Below are 21153 nucleotides of genomic sequence, written 5' to 3' on the forward strand. Positions count from 1 at the left end.
CCCGGGTCTATGTCCCCCTTCATCCCTCCCTGAGTTCGGCCCTTTCTCTTGAAAGAGCAGAAGAATGTTCCGGAGAGTGGATATGGGGTGTGGAAAAGGGGTTAGCGGGGGTGGGCAGCGCGCGACTGGACTGAGGGACAATGGAGAAGGGGGGAAGGGAGGAGGGGACGGGGTGTGGGGCGCCTCACCTGCTACTCCAGAGAGGCCCTCGAAAGGAAGAGTGACAGGCTTTCAGAATCCAGTGAGGAAAAATGAGCTGGTTCAGGACAGGAGCACAAAGGCCCCCCAGGGCCAGGCAGAGAAACGAAGAGGCAGAGAGAGGGAACGACGGAGAGTAGAGAGCAATGGCATGGAGGGGTGAAAGGAGTCAAACCACAGTCACAGAGGGCAGGAGATAGAGGAGGGTAAAAGGGTGTTTATCGGCTGATTAAACATGATACATGAGAATCTGTCTCTGCAAAGTTGCACACTGACCTGTCATTTGCTCACGTATCCTACTTTACTCAGACAAAAAGAAGAAAAAAGGATGCCCACTAAAAAATTAAAGATAACATCTGTTCCTTGAGAGGTGCAAGAATATTAAGCAGGGTCCCAGGACCTCCTGACCATCCCCCATAACGCCCTTTGACCTCAAATGTACCCTTTAACCTCTGCCACAGAAAGGGTACACACACATATAGGGAGTGTGTGAGTGTGTGAGGGTGGGTGTGTATGTTTTTTGGGTGATTGCAGAGGCTACATTTGCACAGAGCTTCACTATCTGCATCACAATAGATATAGTGGTGCAGAAATCCAGTGTGGTCCTGCATTCAAATCTCACTTACTGGTTTATTATTGAATCTGAGAAACTTTATTTCACCACTTCAGAGATGCTGCCTTGTTATCTAACATAAGCGTTCAGGGCATGACTCGTCAAAATCCTCAGTGTTCTCCACACCAGGAATAATACGTTGAAGGCGATATACTCAGAATATAAAAATCTACTTGCCTTAGGAAGTATTATTTTTCCATAATAAGAAAAAGACATAGCATCTTAAACACGTAAGATGTGCCTATGCCCCCATGATATTGCCTTTTGTGCCTAATCATGTTGTAAATATCTATTGTGCTTTCTCTTTCTCTCTCTCTATCCATCTATCTATCCATCTATCTATCTATCTATCTATCCCTCCAGCTTGTTCATGTTCTGACTCGAACGCACGAATGCACAGAAATCTCAGAGCAAATCTCGACTAAAACGACTAACACTGAGTGAAGCTGGCATATTGATTAATGATAAATGATAATCAATGTGCTAATTCCTAAACAAAACGCACAAAAATCCAGCGAACTCCTGTGTACCTGCAACGGCTACAAGCACATTACATCATCTCACTCATGCATGCTGCTCTGTCTGGTTACTACAGCAACCAATCCACCTGACATCACCGTCCGAGATGGAGGATGAGTGCTTAACACCAGTGTTTCATTTCAAATGGATAAAAACACACACACACACACACACACATACACACATACATACACAAAGCGCGCCAGTGTCTGACACATTATGCTGATAAGCATATAAAAAGAATCGACATAGAATACCATATGGGAAGACTCAATTAATATAATATGTGGCTTAATTTATATACTATTTTGCTTTAATAACTAATGAAATATAATTAAAATCTATTTAAATCTCTTGGAAAATTTGTTTATATGCTTAAAAATGTTACCAAAGATATTATCCTTCTATCCTTATACCTTGGATCAAAACTATGCATGATTAGTCTCGATTATTTATTTACAATATATAATTTTGTAAAAAAATTAATTCAGTTATTCAGATATTCATCTCCATAATGCAATCTGAGGATAATCCTGTTCCTATGTACTATACAAACAGACTATACACTAAAACACACACAAACACATAAGTCATTAATCAACATTCCATTAAGGCGTGGTTCAGCCTGTAATTGGTGGTATAAATCAGAGTAAAGGAGCAGTGGACTGTTTGTGCTTCTTTAATTTATGACTCAAATCCATGAGCAGGTCTAAGCTTTACATTACACTTAAACAGCTAAGCATTCCCACAATGATGCTGGTAAAAATACTTCATCAGAGTGTGAATTCCCTATTTCCGTTGTGTATTTAATAAAATAATTAACACGGTGTGCATTTAAGTGTGCACAATGCAAGACTTTTCCTTTGATATATTTAGCAAGTTTGAATAACGTATTTCATAATTACAAATTTTAGTCACACTAATGACTTTCCTTTTTCCCTTTTATATATAAAACTAAAAGCATTGATCTGCAGGGCATTTCTACACTCGTTCTACCTGATACTTCCAAAAGAATTCATACCGATTAGACAACAGATTATTGTGATTGTGGCAAAACAGAAAAACTTGAAGCTTGGGGAAAAAAAGGAATTAAACAAGCAAAAAGGTATTATAACAATCACAGTACTATGAAATAAACTAATGAAAGCAAATACAAACACTATATTCTTAATTGAATTAAGACACCATTTAGGGCCTACCTGAGCCTGAATCCTCAGTGGTGGAGGAGAATATTCATTGTGAAAACACACACATGACAGTGTGTGTTAGAGCCTTTCTGCAGCAAGCCAGAATAAAGCTAGACTGAGAGACACACGAGGAGAGACAGCGCTTCTCCTCCATCCTGCACACACCACTGGATCTTACATTTACAAGCCAGCGTGAAGTCAAAGTACACAAAGTAGAGAAGCTGTACATGGAGAGCCCTGTCTCTGAGCGTAACCTTGAAAGATGATGGAGCGGATGAGGGACCATGAGGGACAAATCGCAGAGAAAGGAGAAATCAGTGGGAAGAAAAAAAGAGGGAAGCCTACATGCCTCCCTGAGCTGTGTCCGTCCCATATGAAGCTGAAGGCCCCGTAACCTCCCACCTCCATTCAACCTCCACCACTTATGTCACATCAAACGGTGTTGCCATGGCAACCGCTCCACGTGTTACTGATGGGCCAGAGGGGGACGACACACTGATGCCCCCGATTGAGCAGGCCTGGGGGGGAGGAGGGGTGGTAATGCTGTGAGCATGAGGGGGAAATAAAACCACTGGAGTATATAGAAAGTCTCATGGTGTCAGGGTGGAGAAAGAAAGCGTATTTAGGTAATAAACTCTGAACTGCACATCTGTAACAACCCTAAAGTTAGATAATAACAGATAAGATGAAGCAGAGAACACAGTGGAGCATCCTAGATTTGAGACAGAGACCGCTTTAAATACAGCAGAGAACAAATATTTCACACACAGGCCTTGAGTAGAAATAAACTGTTAAGTGTTCTGTGAATTTTTGTGCTAGAACAAAGAACATGCACTCCTCTTCAGAATGTTTAACATGTGTGTGTGTGTGTGTGTATATGTGTGTGTGTGTGTGTCGCAGGTTGTGCTTAGCAGACAGCACAATTAACAAGATTGCTGGATAATCTCAGTAAGGTTTGCAGGGGGTACAGCTCAGCAGAACAACAAACCATGTAGATTAATTCAATTCAGTAATGAAGCAGAGAGTCAGTGAGAGGGAGAGAGAGAGAGAGAGAGAGAGAGAGAGAGGGTGATGGTGATGGTGGGGAGGTGCAGAAGAGGATTTGGCTCTAATAATGGAGAGACAAAAAAGAAGCAGGTGCAACCAGGTCTCATTACCGAAGCAGAGAGAAAGAGGACGGGAGAAAAAACGAAAGATAGGGTACAAAAGAAGGACCCACACACACACGCAGACACGCACACACAGAGTCATACACACAATCATTCATACATTACACATCTCAAAGCAGAAAGAGTGTCATAGCCCCCGACTGAACAATGTCGAATAATTAAAAATATGAGCAGCCGGATGCAACAAAAGACCTTCGACTGCATTCAAGGGTCTACAACAGCTGTACACAGTGAAAGGAGAGTGAAAGCGATGGAGAGGGACAAACGCTTGAATATGCACAGGCGAGCACAAAGGCCACGGGAGAAAGAGTGGGGGGAGATTGAAGGAGAGCGAGGGGGAGGCTGAGAGGAGGGGTCAGCAGCGGAGGTAACAAAAAGAGAAGGGCCGAAAAGAATGGCAGAGGGGAGAATGGCAGGGAAAGAAAAAAAAGAGTGAGAAAGAAGTGAGGAGCAGCAGGAAAAAAAAAAGAAATATTTTTTAGGCGGGAGAAGGGTACAGTAGAGTGGACCAGAGAACTGTGAATGAACTGTGAATCTTTAAAGCAAAAAGTAAATTATATTATAAAATACAGTTTGCATCCTAAAATGAAATCGCATATAGGCTAATAAATGTTAATGAATTCTCATTCTAGTGAAGCTAATGGCTCGAGCATGACCAAGTAATACACATGTACCAAAAGTGAGAGGCCCATGCAAAGCAATTAACAAGACGCCCAATCCATGCATCATTTCAGCAGAGAAATAGACAGAGAATTAAAAGGAAAAAAAAGAGAAGTAAGTGCACCCACCTCTCCCACCCCTGTCTGAATGATCTTTAGACCTGTCTCTCCCTCCAAGAAATTCTTCTCAGCCACTACGGAACAAACAAACGGAGTCATAATGTCATTATAGCTTATTAATGAATATAAAATGTCTCAAAACTGTCACATTTTGACATTTTTAAGCTGAGATATGATTTGATACATTTACTATAGAACGACACAATTTTCTAGAAAACCTTCATAACGTTAAGTCTAATGCTCTTGATGTTCTTGGAGAGAAGAAGCTGAAATTTGAAATCATTAGAGCTGGAGTGTGTGATGCTCCCCGCGCCACTCCTCTTTCTGTCAGCGTGTGCGTTCAATTGCTTGTGGACTGAAACCAAAATGAGAGGTGTGCAGGAGTGAGAGAGCTTGTCACTCACCAGCTTTATTGGCCACGTCCTCTGCGCTGAGGTTCAGAGAGTTCTGTCTGATCCTGAACGTCAGTGCAGGCCCCACCACGCTGCACACACACACACACACACACACACACACACAGAAACACCGGCGCTGATGGATGTGTTCTGTGCAGCTGAGATTACACTTAATGTACTACACTTTGTCTTCCTTGTCATTCTCAGTGTTTTTCTTTTGTGTCTCATGTGTTCACACTCACACTCACACACACACTCACACATGCACACACTCATGATTACATTCATGCTCATTGTACCTGATGTTGATAAAGCTGCTTGTTGTGAGATGAATCCTTTCTGCCAGCGTTTCTAATAGCTTTACACCATCGTACAGGCTCAGAGGACTGAGGATCACGCAAGCACAAACAACCTCAATACACACTTTGGAAACTGTTGTGTATCTAAACAGTGAATGAATCATGAATCATCTTCCATGAATCATGTATTTTGACTCCTTTACTTTCAGAATGTCCCTTTAACCAGTCAGTCAAATATATGGATATTAATGAACATATCTTAACTATCTTTCAATCACATTATAATAGCTCGTATTAATAAGTATCAGACTAAAGTATTTTAACTTCATAGGTTTAACTTCTAAACTTTTACTGTGTCATTAAGCCAGTATTGTTCTGTTCTATGTTAAGCTCATAAAATCCTACTTTATCAAAAACAAACCAGGCTGTGAAATCCTTAAAGATCTCTATCAGGAGCTGAAATGAGTTCGAATAATCAAGCACCTCTGATTTGTGACTATGTAGCCATACTCTTCTCTGACATTTATGCCATCCTTGGCTCCTGGTTTCAGGCTTGTGTGGGTCTTTTCCTTTTCCAGTTCTGCTTCCTTCACTGGCCCATGTGTGGTCGCTCCAGGCCCCTGAGCCACAGTGACGGGAGCGGGGGCAGAGGGGGACGGTGTAGAGGCTAGCTGGAGCCCTGGGGTGGTGGGCTGAGTCACTACAGGAGACACAGGTTTGGCACCTTTCTGCGACACCCTGTCACTGCCCTCCACAATCGTCTGAAATGATACAACACAACAGGACATATTTTACTTCTTAGAACGATAAAACACCAACAAATCAAAACCTACTGCTAAATTTATAATGTTATGAAATAAATAATATACGTGTATATAAATATAAGACAGGAAAATTTTATTTTATATAAAAATATAGATCTAATAGATTTAAATTTTTCAAGAGAAAAACAGAGGCATCAGAGACCAACTTAATACCATTGTAATTAAGTTTAATCTGCTTCAGCCTTTTACAGATATTAGTCATAATCTTATTATTTTACATCCACTTGTTGCTATGGAAGCACACACTACTACACACTAAGGGCAATTATTAGTTATCCCCTAAAGTAAAAAGAAAACCACAAAATGATTTTATATAAATAAATAAATAAATTTCACTTTGAACAATAACTTAAAAGTTTATCACGAAAGCATTACGACACTATTGATTTTTATTATTTTTAAAAGCTTTAACTTAGCATTTAATAATAATACAGTTATAGTAAATTATTTAACTAGCCTATTTTTGTGTCAGTTTATTATTTCAGAACATACTTCTTTCACTGTGACTGTTCCCGGATGTTTATCTGAGAATGAGAAGATGAGAAAGAATCTGATCAAACAATCATGTTCATCATCTTGATACTCTCATAGACAGTGCTTTGTTACAAAGCAAACACCCAATGATTTGGATAAATGAAGAACATTTTTTAAATACTACACAAGTTGGATATTAAAATACAGTATTTCTGTGTTGGGGTGTGTGTGCGTGTGTGTGTGTGTGTGTGTGTGTGTGTATGGTTTGCCTTGTACCTGTGTTCTCGGTTTCCTCCGCCTGCAGGAGCTGAAGCAGGAGGGCGATTTTGTTTAAGCGTTGAGGGCTCAGCTCTTGTGGATCCACCCCAAGTCTCTCCAACACTGTGGACAGCTGCACTACTGTATCATCTACAGTGTACACACACACACACACACACACACAGCTAAAGCATTATAAACACAACTATGCACACTCAAATTGCATGACTGAATTCTAGCTGCGATTATGGGTTTGTACACAAAATTTAAGATCTACGGCTTCCAAACTCCCTCAAATCGTAACCGATTCTTTTTTGTGTATTCTTTGTCGTCCAAATAGAAATGCTTCTAATACACAGCTCAAAATAATAAAAAAAAGACTGCAAATAAAAGAGACAGCGTTTAGCCATTTTTAAGGGGCGTTCCACCTATGATACAGACCCATACAAAAATACATATAGTCAAATTAGAAAACAAAAGACAGCCGAAGCCTCATTATCGCCCCCATCGAGCGCACACGCCTACAGATCGGCACTCACCGTCCAGCTCTGGCAGAGAGCTGTAGTCCTGTAGAACCTTTTTGTTGGTCCGCTGGCGTGAGCTGGGTCGCTCCGGCAGGGTGTAGTCCTCCCCATAATCCAGTGGGAAGTCCAAGTCCTCGTAATAAGGGGCAGCGGGGAGGCCTGCTGCCCCCCGATGGTGAAAAGAAGGCTGTGCAGAGGAGAGGTAGAGCGACACGGCTTCCTCTAAAATCTGCCTGTCTCTGTCTCGCTGGTGCTGCTGTGAGCCGGAGCGAGACGAGGGACGCTGGTAGCCTGCACCAGCATGAGGGTGCAGAGAGTGTGACATGTCATCCTGTTAGAAAGCAATCACAGACAGTTAGTCTAATGTGTTTCAATCAGGATTTGAGCCTCATGTGAGAATAATGAGTATAGTATGGAACTAAATAATAATAATGCCACTTGTCAAATGGATCTCAATCATGGAATTTATGCTAAAATACACACACTTTCTAACCTTCCCTTCACACAATATACATATACACAGACACACAATAGCTGTACCTGCAGATATGTGTATGGGTCTAATGGTAAGGCTTGCATGCGGAGTGATGAGGACTGGCGAGGATCTAAAATCATATAATCCAAATAGTTCTGCGCAACGCTGGGTTCTGACTTAGAGCTCAAATAGGTCTTTTTAGAAGCAGCCTGTGCAGACCTGAGCAGGAAACACACAAACAGATAGTTACACTTAAAAAAATAAAATGTCAAGTGTTGACTGAATAAGAATTTACGTAGTAGCACAATATGCTTTACAGAATAAGTGTGTATTAGAGATGTAACTGAATATGAATACAGATAATGTGTTCTAAACAGATATAAATAAAGATATGAATAGGAGGAGCACGATTCTTTTTTTGAGCTTACCAGAAAGGTTTGCAGGTTGAGAACCTAGGCTAGAGTTGGGCACTGGGACTGGGACTGGGCTGGGACGGGGATTGCATCAATAAAGTCACACTAGCGGGAGGTTTTTACTTTCATGTGAGTGATATGAAGCTCACAGGACAAACGAAGACTGTTCACTCATTCATCCTTAGTAGCTGTCTGGTCAGGGTTGCAGTGGTTTAAATTACTAGTTTATTTAGTTTGTTTATATTTTGGAAAATATTGTGGGTGGTACAAACAAAAGCAGTAACTGCACGAGTCCTGCACACGTCTCTAGTTGAAGCCAATTATAAACTCGGGTAAGGAAAAAAAAAAGTTAAAACTTCTGGCTTAGACCACGCCCACCTTGGGTTGAAATCTGAATACAGATATGGATATTTGGAGCACTAAACAGATACAGATACAGATAACGGCACTGCATTACATCCCTAGTGTCTATGTATGTTAAAGCATTAGGCTCCTAGAGGAACCCCATGCAGTGTTTTTCTTACAGAAAACAATATTGTTTTATGCTTTGAAGTTTGTAACAGTCTGTACAACCCTATTTTATATAAAAAGCATAGGCAAATTGTAGCATTTATACCTTTTATGACAATATCATAAAACTGAACATAATCCAATCAAGTTCAAAGAAATGTATTGTAGAATTTCTAAAAGAAGTCTCGCAAACAGTTTGGGCTGGCAATACAAAAACAAGTTGAAGAATGCTAAGAGTGTTCATGACTCACTGCGCTGGCTGAGAGGTCTGGGCTCGAGCATGAGGAATCCGGCTCAGCTCCTTTGCTATGATGTGCTGGGTGATATCATCCTGCCAGGAGAATCCTGTCCACACCCACATGCACAAAACACAACAGAGAATGTGTCAGACAATAGTTAGGCTGTTTTTTTTTTCCACCAAAAGAAAAACAATTGTGTTGAATTTTTATGATCGATTTAAACTAAACTTCTAAGACTGGTAGCAATTTGGGAGCAAATATTCTGACTCATGTTTGGTTACATGGGAATTTGGGATATATAAGAAAATATGAATCACTTTTGCGTAGGGGTGCATCGACACTTTAAAACATATTCAACTGTGAAAGGACTCTTTGTGTGGGTTATGAGTAATAACACGCGAGTCCGCTGTGGATGTGTGCACCTTGCATCATCAGCTGCTTGAGCACCTCCTGCAGCCTCTGCAGTACAGGAACAGACACTTGATATCGAACCTCTTCATGCCTGGATTTCCGACACTGACCAAACAACTTGTCTGTAACACAAAACATGCACAAACATTAACACACAACATCCATCCATCCATCCATCCATACACACATGCACACAGAAGTCTGAAAGTCATTTATCTACTTTGAAAAAGAGACTTAGCTGTAGTTTAATTTTTCCACAGAGCTCCTCTTCTACATCAGTGAACTAAAGAAATAACTAAAGATATACTCCAGCATTATTCAGTTTAATCTTCTTCCACAGAAGCGTTGCATATGCAGTATGTAATTAGCATTGATTTAAAAAATGACACATTTCTCTACAGTGAGAAAATAATGGAAAGCCTGTTTACTCAAAACTTGTTTATAAGAGTAATTCCGTGAATAATGATTTTTTTTAACCAATCTTTCTATTGGCTTTGCCATGAAATGAAGTAACACATGACATTTTCCCATACACAGAGAAGACAAAAAACCGATTTTCAGTCAGGGGATTATTATGTAAATTATCCAGCAATGTTCATTTAAGTTAATGTTATGTTAAGTTAAAGTTGGTGTTTAAAATGCAAGACTACAGTACATAGGATTGCAAATACAACATCATAAATTCTTCCTTCTAAAAGAGTAGTACCTTGTCTGAAAGGACAATCTATGTAAAAAAAAAAATTCATAAAAGCTTTCTACAAAAATACATCTATCATATAAATGTGCAGGTGTTTAAAAATTGCCCTTAAGACTTAATATAAAAGTGAGTTTGGAGTAAACAGGTTTTTTTTTCATTCCTCACTACAGGGAAATGTGTTGAACATTTTGTCCTTGGTAATCACCCATATGTTACAGATGCTGTAGACAGAGATTATGCTGGAAAAAAACAACAACAACCGCTGGAGTATTCCTTTAATATACAAATAACAGATGAGCTCATGACACAAATAAAGAAGAATCAAAATAATCTATTTTTCCTTGTAGCATAAATAAAACTCAGATACATAATCCTTATAATTCATGCATACACAAGTTCATATACATACTTTAGTCTTAGTCTACATACACATCTACATACACTCTCTCTCACTCTTTCTCTCTCTCTCTCCATCTCTCCCTCCCTCCCTCGCTCACTCACTCACTGACTCATCCCTGACTAAAACGTGTATAAAAAGACCCTGGCAGAGCGGGCGAGCTCTCAGTCTGAACTCAGCCGTGTTTCTCTGTCCGAGCTGACATGACTCACTGCTATTTATAAGGCAGAGGATAGCGAGAGAGGAGCCCTATATAGAGGGGAGATGGATCACTTACTAGCGGATACAGAAATATGAGCCGCTATCAGACAGAGGCCAGCTGTTTAAGTGATGACGCATTAACGCTACAGACAAAAACGACTAAATATAAATGTTAGTGTAATTTTAGGGAATTAACTAACTCAGTGCTGAGTAAAATGTTGGCTTAAATGCACCGATGAAAATCAAGATAAGAATATATTTACAATATTTCCTCAATAATAATACATTTAGAGGTTTTTATACACCACACCAAGCTCATACTCCTGAGAAAGTCTTAAACACTTATTTTATCATCTTTATCATATTTCATTTATGCATCCCTATGTTCACTATTACAACAAAGACATCATAATAACAACACCACTACCCACTGTTTTTCTTAATTATCATAAAATGCTATGATGTTTAGAGTAGAGATTTCAGCTCCCACAGCTATTAAATGTCTAATGGAGAGCATAATGGAGGGAGTGCAATTTAGAAAAATACACAGAGTTGTGAGGTTTTCCTGTCAAAGCTGTGTTAGCAGTGTAAGCTTTAACAAACAGAAAAGAACAGAAAAGCTAAAGAAAAAGAGCTATATAAGAGACTGAGAGATAGAGGGAACAGAGGCAAGAGAAAGCCCCAGTAAAACAGCACATGGTGCTCTGGGTAATCTGCTCGCAGTGTGACAGGGTGTGTGTGTGTGTGTGTGTGTGTGTTCATAGCCAGTTCTGTGCATATGTAATGTAAGTATGTCTAAAGCATCTTTTTCTGTTTGTGTGTGTGTGTGTGTGTGCGGCACAATCTCTTCTCTTTAACCTTTGGGCACTTTTGGCTAAGTACCCTGAAGTTTTGTTTTTTTAAAACTATAATTAGTTTTTTTTGCTTTTAAAATCTAAAATATTTCCTTTTTGGTACTGAGGTTAAGGTTAGGGTGAAGCGTATGCAGCTTATTAATATACAAGTCACCACATACGCCACATAGAAGGATATATAACTGTGTGTGTGTGTGTGTGTGTGTGTGTTTACCCTAAAAACCTAATTATTTGTGTGAGATCACCCACATTTTTTTTACGTATACTTCCATATTGTACTTTTTCTGCTTCCAGAACAGGGTTTTGTGTGTGTGTGTGTGTGCGTGTGTGTAGATCTGTGTGGAACTGCTTTTCAGAGAGAATATAACACCCACACGCAGGACATTTTGTAGCTGCACACATTCACAGCTCTCATCATGTTTCAGAAACCCTTGTCCGTTTTGCCTGTTTACAACCCACCAATCCTCAAAGTCCACTCGCTGTATTTTCAAGATCAAGTTTTAAATACAACTGCACAACAGCAGTAGTTTTGCATGTGTATGTGAGAGAGAGTGTGTTTTCTCTGAGAGCAGAAAAGGAGAGCCTGTGCGTAAGCGAAGGGTAGTGACTCATCAGTGATTGTGGAGGCGTGCACCTAGTTGCAATGGGCTTGATGATGTCAGGGTTGCCATGGAGATAGATGACGGGAGGGGGGGGGGGGGGGGAGAGGGAAGAGGGGTTTGGAGAGGGTTGGAGAAAAAAGATGAGATAGAGGAAAAGACAGAGGGGGGAAACAGAGAGACAAACAGAAAAAGAGGAGCAGGTAAAAGGCAGATTCACTTTCTGCAGTAAAATTTAGCTGCTAGGAGTCGGGGAAATACATAAAAATGAGGGTGGGGTGTGTAATATGGCAAAATGCATTATATACAGTAGATTGTGATATTTAGGTTTGCTAAGACTAGTGTCAGAAGTACAGTACTGCTGTATTTTATATTATTCTTTTCAATTACGTGTTCATTTATTTAAAAATGAATACATAAAAGAAGAAAAGATTTTAAAGTCCACTCAGCTAATATGAGCAACAACACAGCCAGCCAATATTATAAAAGGTCTGACGATACCCACAATCTCAGTAAAACGTATGGTGACATAATTTATTTACAATGCCATTATTATTATTATTTTATTTACCCACCCAACTATCTACAGAACAAACCAGTAACCACAAAAACCACCAATGTTCCTCCTTACATCATCACCACAGGCTCACGTATCACATCCATTCATTTAAAATGTGCACAAAGACTCTCTCTCTCTCTCTCTCTCTCTCTCTCACACACACACACACACACACACACAGACATATCCAGACACATAGGGAATAAGCAGAGCGAAATTCAGCTGATAGGTTTGACAGTATAACTTATTATTCAGCCATGTGTATCGGCGGGTGTATATCGCATATTTACTTTAGTGTGTATGTGTGTGTATGTGTGTATGTGTGTGTATATGAGTATGCATGTGTGTAGAAGCTGGATATAGCAGAACTTAGTACAGATTCAAGACAGTTTTCAATGGAGTACTACGTTCAACCAACAGGAAGTTGTTTCCTGATACACTCACCATCAGAGCAGAACTGCTCTCTGGAGCACAGCCTCTTCTCAAACAGACAGCCTGAGAGTGGTGAAGAGTGTGTGTGTGTGTGTGTGTGAGAAAGAGAGAGAGAGAGAGAGAGAGAGAAGGAGAGAGAGAAAATGTTAGAAAAGTTGGCAAGAGATGAGTATTAGAACACTTAGTGTATAGTAATAGTAAAAGTAGTAATAGTAGTAGTAGTAATAATAATAATAATAATAATAATAATAATAATAATAACTCTGTAAACCTACTGTACCTCAGTGCAATCCCCATCAGTGGGTCTACACTTACATTTCTCATTTTTGTTACTATATATCTTTTATGTATCACCATAGTTACTGAATAATTTATTGAATAAAATCCAGAACCCAGAATGCTTCTATAGCTTTAAGTATTAAAACCAAGGTTTCTTTTGAACACTATTCCAAACTTTGAAGAAATTAAACTTAGGAAGTGACCTAAGTGAAACAATCCACTGACATTGCTGAGAGACTGTTTGAATGTGAAGCAGACGTGTGTGTTTGTCTCCCTATATAGTATATATACAGTACAGATCCTTCAAAATAGTATTCAGATCCATTTCAGATCCAGAAAAAAATAGTTTAAGTATGAAGTATACTGTTCAAATTGATGAGGGGAAAATGAATGCATTACATTTTAGAGTATCACAACAAAATGAAAAAGTAAAAAGAGCCGAATATTTTTGCAGTTCACTAGTGTATACGGTGGGGTCCAAAAGTCTGAGACCACTACTGAAAATGCTTCTATTCTGCAATTTAATACAACAATTTCATTACAAATTGCACTACTGACAAACAACTTGACTGAAAAGTAGAATATTTGAAATATTTACATGAATTTCAGTTTCTTAGTATTTGGTATTTCCACTTTTTGCTTTAATGACAGTGTGCACTCGAGCTGCCATGGACTCCACAAGTTTCTGCAAAACCTTATGATCCTTTTTAGATCAAATCCATCAGAGTGCCATCTGAATACACACTTCAATAGAAGAGATTAGTCAGGAGGAAAATCTGACCTTTTGTACAAAGCAGTTAACATGGTCAATATCACAAATTTGCATATATTTAAATAGAGAACTAGAAATAGTGCAGAATCATGAATATTAAATTCATGATTAAATTATAAGATATTGACCATTTACTTTTTTCATTTTAAATGTTTCAAAATTCTAAAACCTTCTGTTTATTTCCAATTTTAAATAAAAAAAAATCCCAGGTATTCAATGTGGTCTGAAACTTTTGGATCCCACTGCATGTATATATATATATATATATATATATATATATATATATATATATATACATATATATATATATATATATATATATATATATATATATATATATATGTGTGTGTGTGTTTGTGTGTGTGTGTGTGTGTAGTTAGTTTGTAGTTGGACTCTGATTTGAGCTGACCTCTCCCCTACTCCCACATTCAGCTCTGCATCAGTGAGCAGTAAACAGTCACAGCTGAAATCTGTCTCTGCCTGTCTTTGTATGTCTCTGACTCTGTCTGCTTCACAGTCAGTCTGCAGCCATGGCCTCTCCGCAACAATGAAAATACATTACACTCTAATAAAAAGCAGCATTTAGACACACAGTGCTCCAGAAAAGCAGCTGATGACCTGGATCTCTGTGGACGCTCGCAGGGCCAGGGCTTTAATGTCTGTACAGGACACAGCTGATCAAACACAGAGACTGCTCAGCAGCCAGTCAGCTACTGACCACTCTTCCGTCTCAATGTGTGTGTGTGTGTGTGTGGAAATAACCTGAAATGGCTAACAGAGCTCCTGACAAGTGGACGGAGCTCGACAAACACAGATAAAAAGCTGCAGTGATACCACAGGGTATAAGTAAAACCTGAAGTGGCCTGATTGGCAGTGAGAAAAAAAGGCAGCAGCTGGATCAGTCCAAAATGTTGTCAGTATTAAAGGTGTTAATGCTGGAGGTACATCAGCCTTTCTCCAGCACTGGGAATGGACAGATGTGGCAGTTATTTTTCACCAGGCCCAGTGCACATATCCCATTTGAATTAATCATGGCATATATAAATGGGATGAGATGGGGCTTGTCAATCTCACTTCCCCCCACTTGCTAACAGGTGGTGATCTGAGCCGTGCAACCAAATGAGTGATTCAGGAGGAAATTGAGAAGGGAGAGAGAGGAAGAGGGAGAGAGAGGATGTTATCACATCTCTGAATATGGCAGTGACAGCTTCCCACTCACACTGGATGCATTGTCTGCAGTTTGATGGCTGTTCTCGGTCATACATAACTCATCTGTCAAAAAAAAAACCCAACATAAAATGCAACTTCTGGAAAAAGAAAAAAAGAAGATGCCAGTTTTCATTGACAGGATTTCAGAATTTCTGAATTACTGATCTGCATGGATCAGTGGACCTGTGATGGTGAAGACATGAGAAAAAATGTGTGATGGGTTTCCATGCACTCAGTGAGTCATTGCTGCACAGGAAGCACAGCAGAGAAAAAAACAAGAAGAGAAAAAGAGAGATACAGGTATGGTAATCTCACCTGGTGGGCAACATGGAATATGTGGTATTTTAATCAGAACTTATTTCTGCAGTTGATTTACTATGCAGGATAACACACTGTAAAAAGCAAGCAGCCATATACTATGAAGATTTATTAGCTGTGAAAAAATGAAGACACATCTACTCTGTTCGCAAGCAATAACAGACCGCAGTGGCATCATTTATTTTAGTTAGCACTGAAACGTTGGCATAAATCTGCCAGCCAGTTTACAGTATGATGCACAGAGGAGGATAAGAAAGGCTCCTGAGCTCAGTGTTCTCCTCAGGCTACAGTGTTCTCCTCAGACTACAGTGTTCTCCTCAGACTACAGTGTTCTCCTCAGGCTACAGTGTTCTCCTCAGACAACAGTGATCTCCTCAGACTACAGTGATCTCCTCAGACTACAGTGTTCTCCTCAGGCTACAGTGTTCTCCTCAGACTACAGTGTTCTCCTCAGGCTACAGTGTTCTCCTCAGACTACAGTGATCTCCTAATACTCCAGTGTTCTCCTAAGACTACAGTGATCTCCTCAGACTACAGTGTTCTCCTAATACTCCAGTATTCTCCTCAGACTACAGTGTTCTCCTCAGACTACAGTGTTCTCCTCAGGCTACAGTGTTCTCCTAATACTCCAGTGTTCTCCTAAGACTACAGTGATCTCCTCAGACTACAGTGTTCTCCTCAGGCTACAGTGTTCTCCTCAGACAACAGTGATCTCCTCAGACTACAGTGATCTCCTCAGACTACAGTGTTCTCCTCAGGCTACAGTGTTCTCCTCAGACTACAGTGTTCTCCTCAGGCTACAGTGTTCTCCTCAGACTACAGTGATCTCCTAATACTCCAGTGTTCTCCTAAGACTACAGTGATCTCCTCAGACTACAGTGTTCTCCTAATACTCCAGTATTCTCCTCAGACTACAGTGTTCTCCTCAGACTACAGTGTTCTCCTCAGGCTACAGTGTTCTCCTAATACTCCAGTGTTCTCCTAAGACTACAGTGATCTCCTCAGACTACAGTGTTCTCCTAATACTCCAGTGTTCTCCTAAGACTACAGTGTTCTCCTCAGACTACAGTGTTCTCCTCAGACTACAGTGTTCTCCTAATACTCCAGTGTTCTCCTCAGACGACAATGTTCTCCTCAGGCTACAGTGATCAGGTGTGTTGGGATCCCTATGGCCAGAGCAGTGAGAGGAACAGCCTGGGGGAGGAAGAGCAGGCTGTAATGTGACCGCTGTCCGTGGTGCTGAAAGCTTCAAGCTTGAAGCAGCGCTCAATTTTCCACCAGTTGCTCCATAAGGTGGACGGAAATGACGGAAATGGCCAACGTCTTTATGAGCACGACAGGGTCAGGGTTTGTTTTGTGGATAAACAGACGTCAGATCGTTACATCACGAGGAAAATCTGAAGCGTATCAGAAGCGCGTCCTCGCTCAGGCGCGTCCTCGTAAACACTCTCCTGTTTCTGTTTCTCCCCCACAATAAACAGCTTAATGTTATTATGGCAGTTTTGGAGATGATTGTACATATAACGTATGTATAATTTTAGAAATATAACTACAACCACAAGTCTCCTCAGCTTTGCTCAGCTTTGCAATCACAATGATCAGCTCATATAACACACGTTTGCATCTCGTAGCCTATTTTTTCCCCCTCCATCCCACTCCCCTTCTTGTCTTCCCTGCGGATATCCATCTACTCACCGTATTTGCCTGCTGTGACAAGCTGGTAGAGCACGGTCATTCCCAACAGGGCGCTCCATAACCGCGGACGCATCGTCGCTAAACGATCCACCAGAGCGCAATTTGGAGACCGCCGGTTTAATTCCGCATTTTGGTCTGGGGTTTGCTGGAGCAGTAAGCACGACTCAAGAGCCAGTCAGGTTAATGCCAAACCGAGCGTGATCTGGTTAGGCAGTAAAACACACTCTCTCACACAAACACGCACAGAGATGCTGGAGAAAGCTTGGAATGTGCGGCGCGGATCGGGATCAGGATTCGGGAGTCGTGCGCCAGGACAATCTCCACCCCCCACCACCCCCCCTGCCTGCTGCTGTGGCGGGAACCCGCAGTGACGTCATCAACGGACCCGGAAGTGGGACGAGGGACAGGCATTAAGGTCTTCCATACAGCGTCTGACAGACATTCATATGGGCGCTTTGGGTTCCTGAGCTGAGATGTCCCAAAGCGCACGCATGTGACGCATTAGTAGATGTAGATGTAGCTGTATGCAGTTTGGGACGTAGCAGGTTTTTATGGCTGCTGTTTAGATTACTGAGGCTGCTGCACAAACAAATACACTCTAAAAAGTGATTATGGCCTTAGGTGGCCTGTACATATTGATATATTGCCCATGTATGTGCGTATTTCTATGTAATAAGTTTAACACAAACTTGCCATTTGTGGAAATTCTACCCTCATTTTAAATATGTTGATTCATATGATGTTTCAGTGTACTTCTAGTGTACATTTCTTACCTCCTCTTATTAAAGCATTATGAAAGAGAAAGTGGGTCAGGCTAATAGATTAGACTGGCCAAACTGATTTGTTCATTAGACCAACTTTTGTTAGTTAATTAAATAATGTGTTTATATTCACTTGGAAAGAATTGCCTTATTATTGTGTTATTTTCTTAAAACAGCTTTCTGCAACTTTGCATCAGGAGTGGTAATTTACAAACTGTTTCCATCTACCAGCATGTACCAGCTGGTCAAGTTGGTCTTCCAGCTTTACTAGCTCTGCTTGTGTTTTGTCAGCTGGTAGACCAAACTGTTTTATTATTATTATGATTATGATTATGATTATGATGATGATGATGATGATTATTATTATTATTATTATTATTATTACAGGTTCTTGGCTTTCTAAAACAGATCTAAAAGTCTTTCCAATAAGGAAACAATTTATGATAGGGTTCTACAAAGACCGACAGCTGAAAAAATGGGAACATAAAAGTGGGAAATGAAGATCTACGTTTCATTTTCTAAGCATTTTTATTAAACTATCCAAATATTAGGCACAGAATCCAAACCATGTAAAATAAAACGTAAATTCAATACATTGTACAGGCTTTTATATTAACAGAGCTTGTTGAGGTTTTTGTAGTTGAGGCTAATTTTGATGATGGTTGATCATGATCTCCACCACTGTAGCATAATAATAATAATAATAATAATAATAATAACAATAATAATAATAATAACAACACAGTCCTTCTGTCTATGCTTTACAGACTCCCAGTAGTTTATAGATCCCACCTTGAGAAACATGAAATTAGAGAAGTTGTGGCCTTAACTTTTCTTTTTTAACTTTACCTTTTTTGCAACATTTTCTACATCTTTCTTCATTCATGTCTTATTATTAATGTAATTGTTAGCATCATATTTCCCCTTTAAATGTGCTGTACATACAATCTGGCCTCCAGCTGTGGATCAGTGTGCAAATTTCCCACTGGAGGTCTCACACACACACACGCACACACATAAACACCATTGAGGGTTGGCTCAGCTGTTACCTAACTAGGACCATAATGTTCAGAGATGAATATAGTAAACATATACAGTACTGTGTAAAAGTCTTAGGCACCCTTTTTTTTAGTACAAACTTTGTTTTAGATTTGTATTTTATGACTTCTACATTATAGTGTCAGTACAAAAACGTTTCACATTTCTAAACATTAGTTTTCCAGCACAAAATTAAATGTTACAGAAAATGTTTGTATGTCAGTAAAGAAAGCAGCATATTACATAAGAGACACTTTTCAGACAAAAAAACACAGTGAAGGCTGTTGGGTTTTGCTGCAAAAATAAGAAGCGAGTGTGACAGTCAAAGTCTCCAGAAGAACTGTGGCTGCTTCTGCAAGATGCTCAGTAACACTTACAGCTCATTTCCTTATAAAACTGCACACACTGTACCTGAGACTACTTTTTTTTTTTTTAAAGCGAAGGATAGTCACACCTAATATTGACTTTGTTTCATTTATTACTGTTTACTGCTCTTTATAGTATTTTTGTATAATTATTTAACATATAATTTCATTATTTTTGAAGCCATCTTTGCTATACAGCATTTCTTTGCATGTGCCTAAGACTTTTGCACAGTACTGTATATTGCTTAATAACATATCATTCTTGACTAACCATATTAATCACAAAGATTCTCCATTATCTAACAGGTTATACCATAAATTAAAAATGTTCTATTAATTGATTATATAATATGTTAGATATGACAGTAATTTCCACAACTTGCCTTGTTTTGAAATTGTATCAGTGTTTGTAAATAAGATCCATCCAATAAAAAAAAAAATACTCCACCAAAAAGCCCGAAGTCACAGTGCCACCCACTGTCCACATGTAGTTATTGCCTGATCAGCACATACTAATGGCTACTGCCCTAATGACAAAAAATCAAAGCACAATACACAAACAAGATCATTTTTCATGCATATTTACTGAACTTGAAAATCTAAACTTTCTGGGAAAAATATTCAATTAGTGAACAGCATATGATTATGAAAGAATATGATTCTTTAGTTATTTTTTCTCTGTTTAATGCAGCCTACTTCACCATTCAGGCCTGTGACACCTATCTACCTATAATAATTTATATGAAATCATTGACGAGCACCCCTCTCTGTCTCTCTTTCATGTGACTTGTACTCTTGTTGAAGTCTGTTTGGGGGGTTGCTGGGGCAGCTGCTGGTTGATTTTTTGAAAGCTGACCTGCTGCGGTGCCACCCACGCCTTCCCCTAAACCCCTGCCTATTTTTGGAGTCACATGTCATGGCATTTAGTCCCCAGTGCCTCCCAGGAGCCGCTCTCTCTCACCTCCCCCATACTGGCACATGCTGGCCAGGCCATGCGCTGATGACAGATCCATGCTGCAGGAAAGGATAAGCACGTCATTACAAAAAAATTGCAGCTCGTTTCATAGAAAACAGAATTCAAGTGCAGAGAGGTTCAGGTATTGTGCTGTTTACCCCATTAAAGTCTCATCAGCATATTAATGTAGCTACTATGAATTATTCAATAACTTCAGTGAAAGTAGAACATGGTATGTAGACACAAGAGGCAGGAATGCAAGTCTGGACTCTTCAAGGGATTAGCATGCCCTCGATGGTCGTTCTTTCAGAAAAGGGAAAAATCTTAAATAAAAACAGGATCCCTGGGATTCAGCTTGATTATGTGGAAAACATAAAACATTTCATGTAAAATATCCAAATATAAAAACCATCTAGAATGTGAAGTGGCACTCATTAGAGTCTTGCTTTCTCAGCATAATATCTGCTTTTCTGCCCCATCTCTGGTCTATTACCTACAGCTCCACACAACCTGTCAGGAATCAAAAATCAATATTCAACCCCTTCTTTAATTTATTATTTAGCATGTTTCATGTATTTATCATATCATTCAATTGATTCAGTTTATCATATCATTCAAATGTAATAATGAGACTCTGATATTTGTATATGAGGATCATCAGCCTCATTGCAATTGATTAAGGTGATTTAATATCATGGATAAACATTCAGGGGACACACAGTCACTCCTGAGCAG

The 21153-nt window shown here is 39.6% G+C and overlaps 1 protein-coding gene across 3 annotated transcripts in view; it reads right to left on the reverse strand.

Annotated features, from left to right (window-relative positions):
• ptprna (protein tyrosine phosphatase receptor type Na) overlaps window positions 1-21153 on the reverse strand; it is a 38727-nt gene that overhangs the window by 8348 nt on the left and 9226 nt on the right. The window contains exons 1-12 of one of the 3 annotated variants that reach the window (XM_026911960.3): window positions 17300-17612; window positions 13039-13089; window positions 9299-9409; window positions 8889-8982; window positions 7780-7933; window positions 7255-7570; window positions 6734-6865; window positions 6476-6507; window positions 5643-5920; window positions 5160-5246; window positions 4870-4949; window positions 4475-4539 (exon numbers count right to left, since the gene is read on the reverse strand). In XM_026911960.3, the coding sequence (XP_026767761.3) occupies window positions 4475-4539; window positions 4870-4949; window positions 5160-5246; window positions 5643-5920; window positions 6476-6507; window positions 6734-6865; window positions 7255-7570; window positions 7780-7933; window positions 8889-8982; window positions 9299-9409; window positions 13039-13089; window positions 17300-17372 (1473 nt within the window). In that variant the 5' untranslated portion in view covers window positions 17373-17612. Of the gene's footprint in view, window positions 1-4474; window positions 4540-4869; window positions 4950-5159; window positions 5247-5642; window positions 5921-6475; window positions 6508-6733; window positions 6866-7254; window positions 7571-7779; window positions 7934-8888; window positions 8983-9298; window positions 9410-13038; window positions 13090-17299; window positions 17616-21153 lie in introns of those variants that run through there. The other 2 variants (XM_034304548.2, XM_053234550.1) reach the window with 2 other exon arrangements.

The sequence above is a fragment of the Pangasianodon hypophthalmus genome, chromosome 5 (genome assembly GCF_027358585.1).
Source record: "Pangasianodon hypophthalmus isolate fPanHyp1 chromosome 5, fPanHyp1.pri, whole genome shotgun sequence".
Classification (NCBI taxonomy): Eukaryota; Metazoa; Chordata; class Actinopteri; order Siluriformes; family Pangasiidae; genus Pangasianodon; species Pangasianodon hypophthalmus.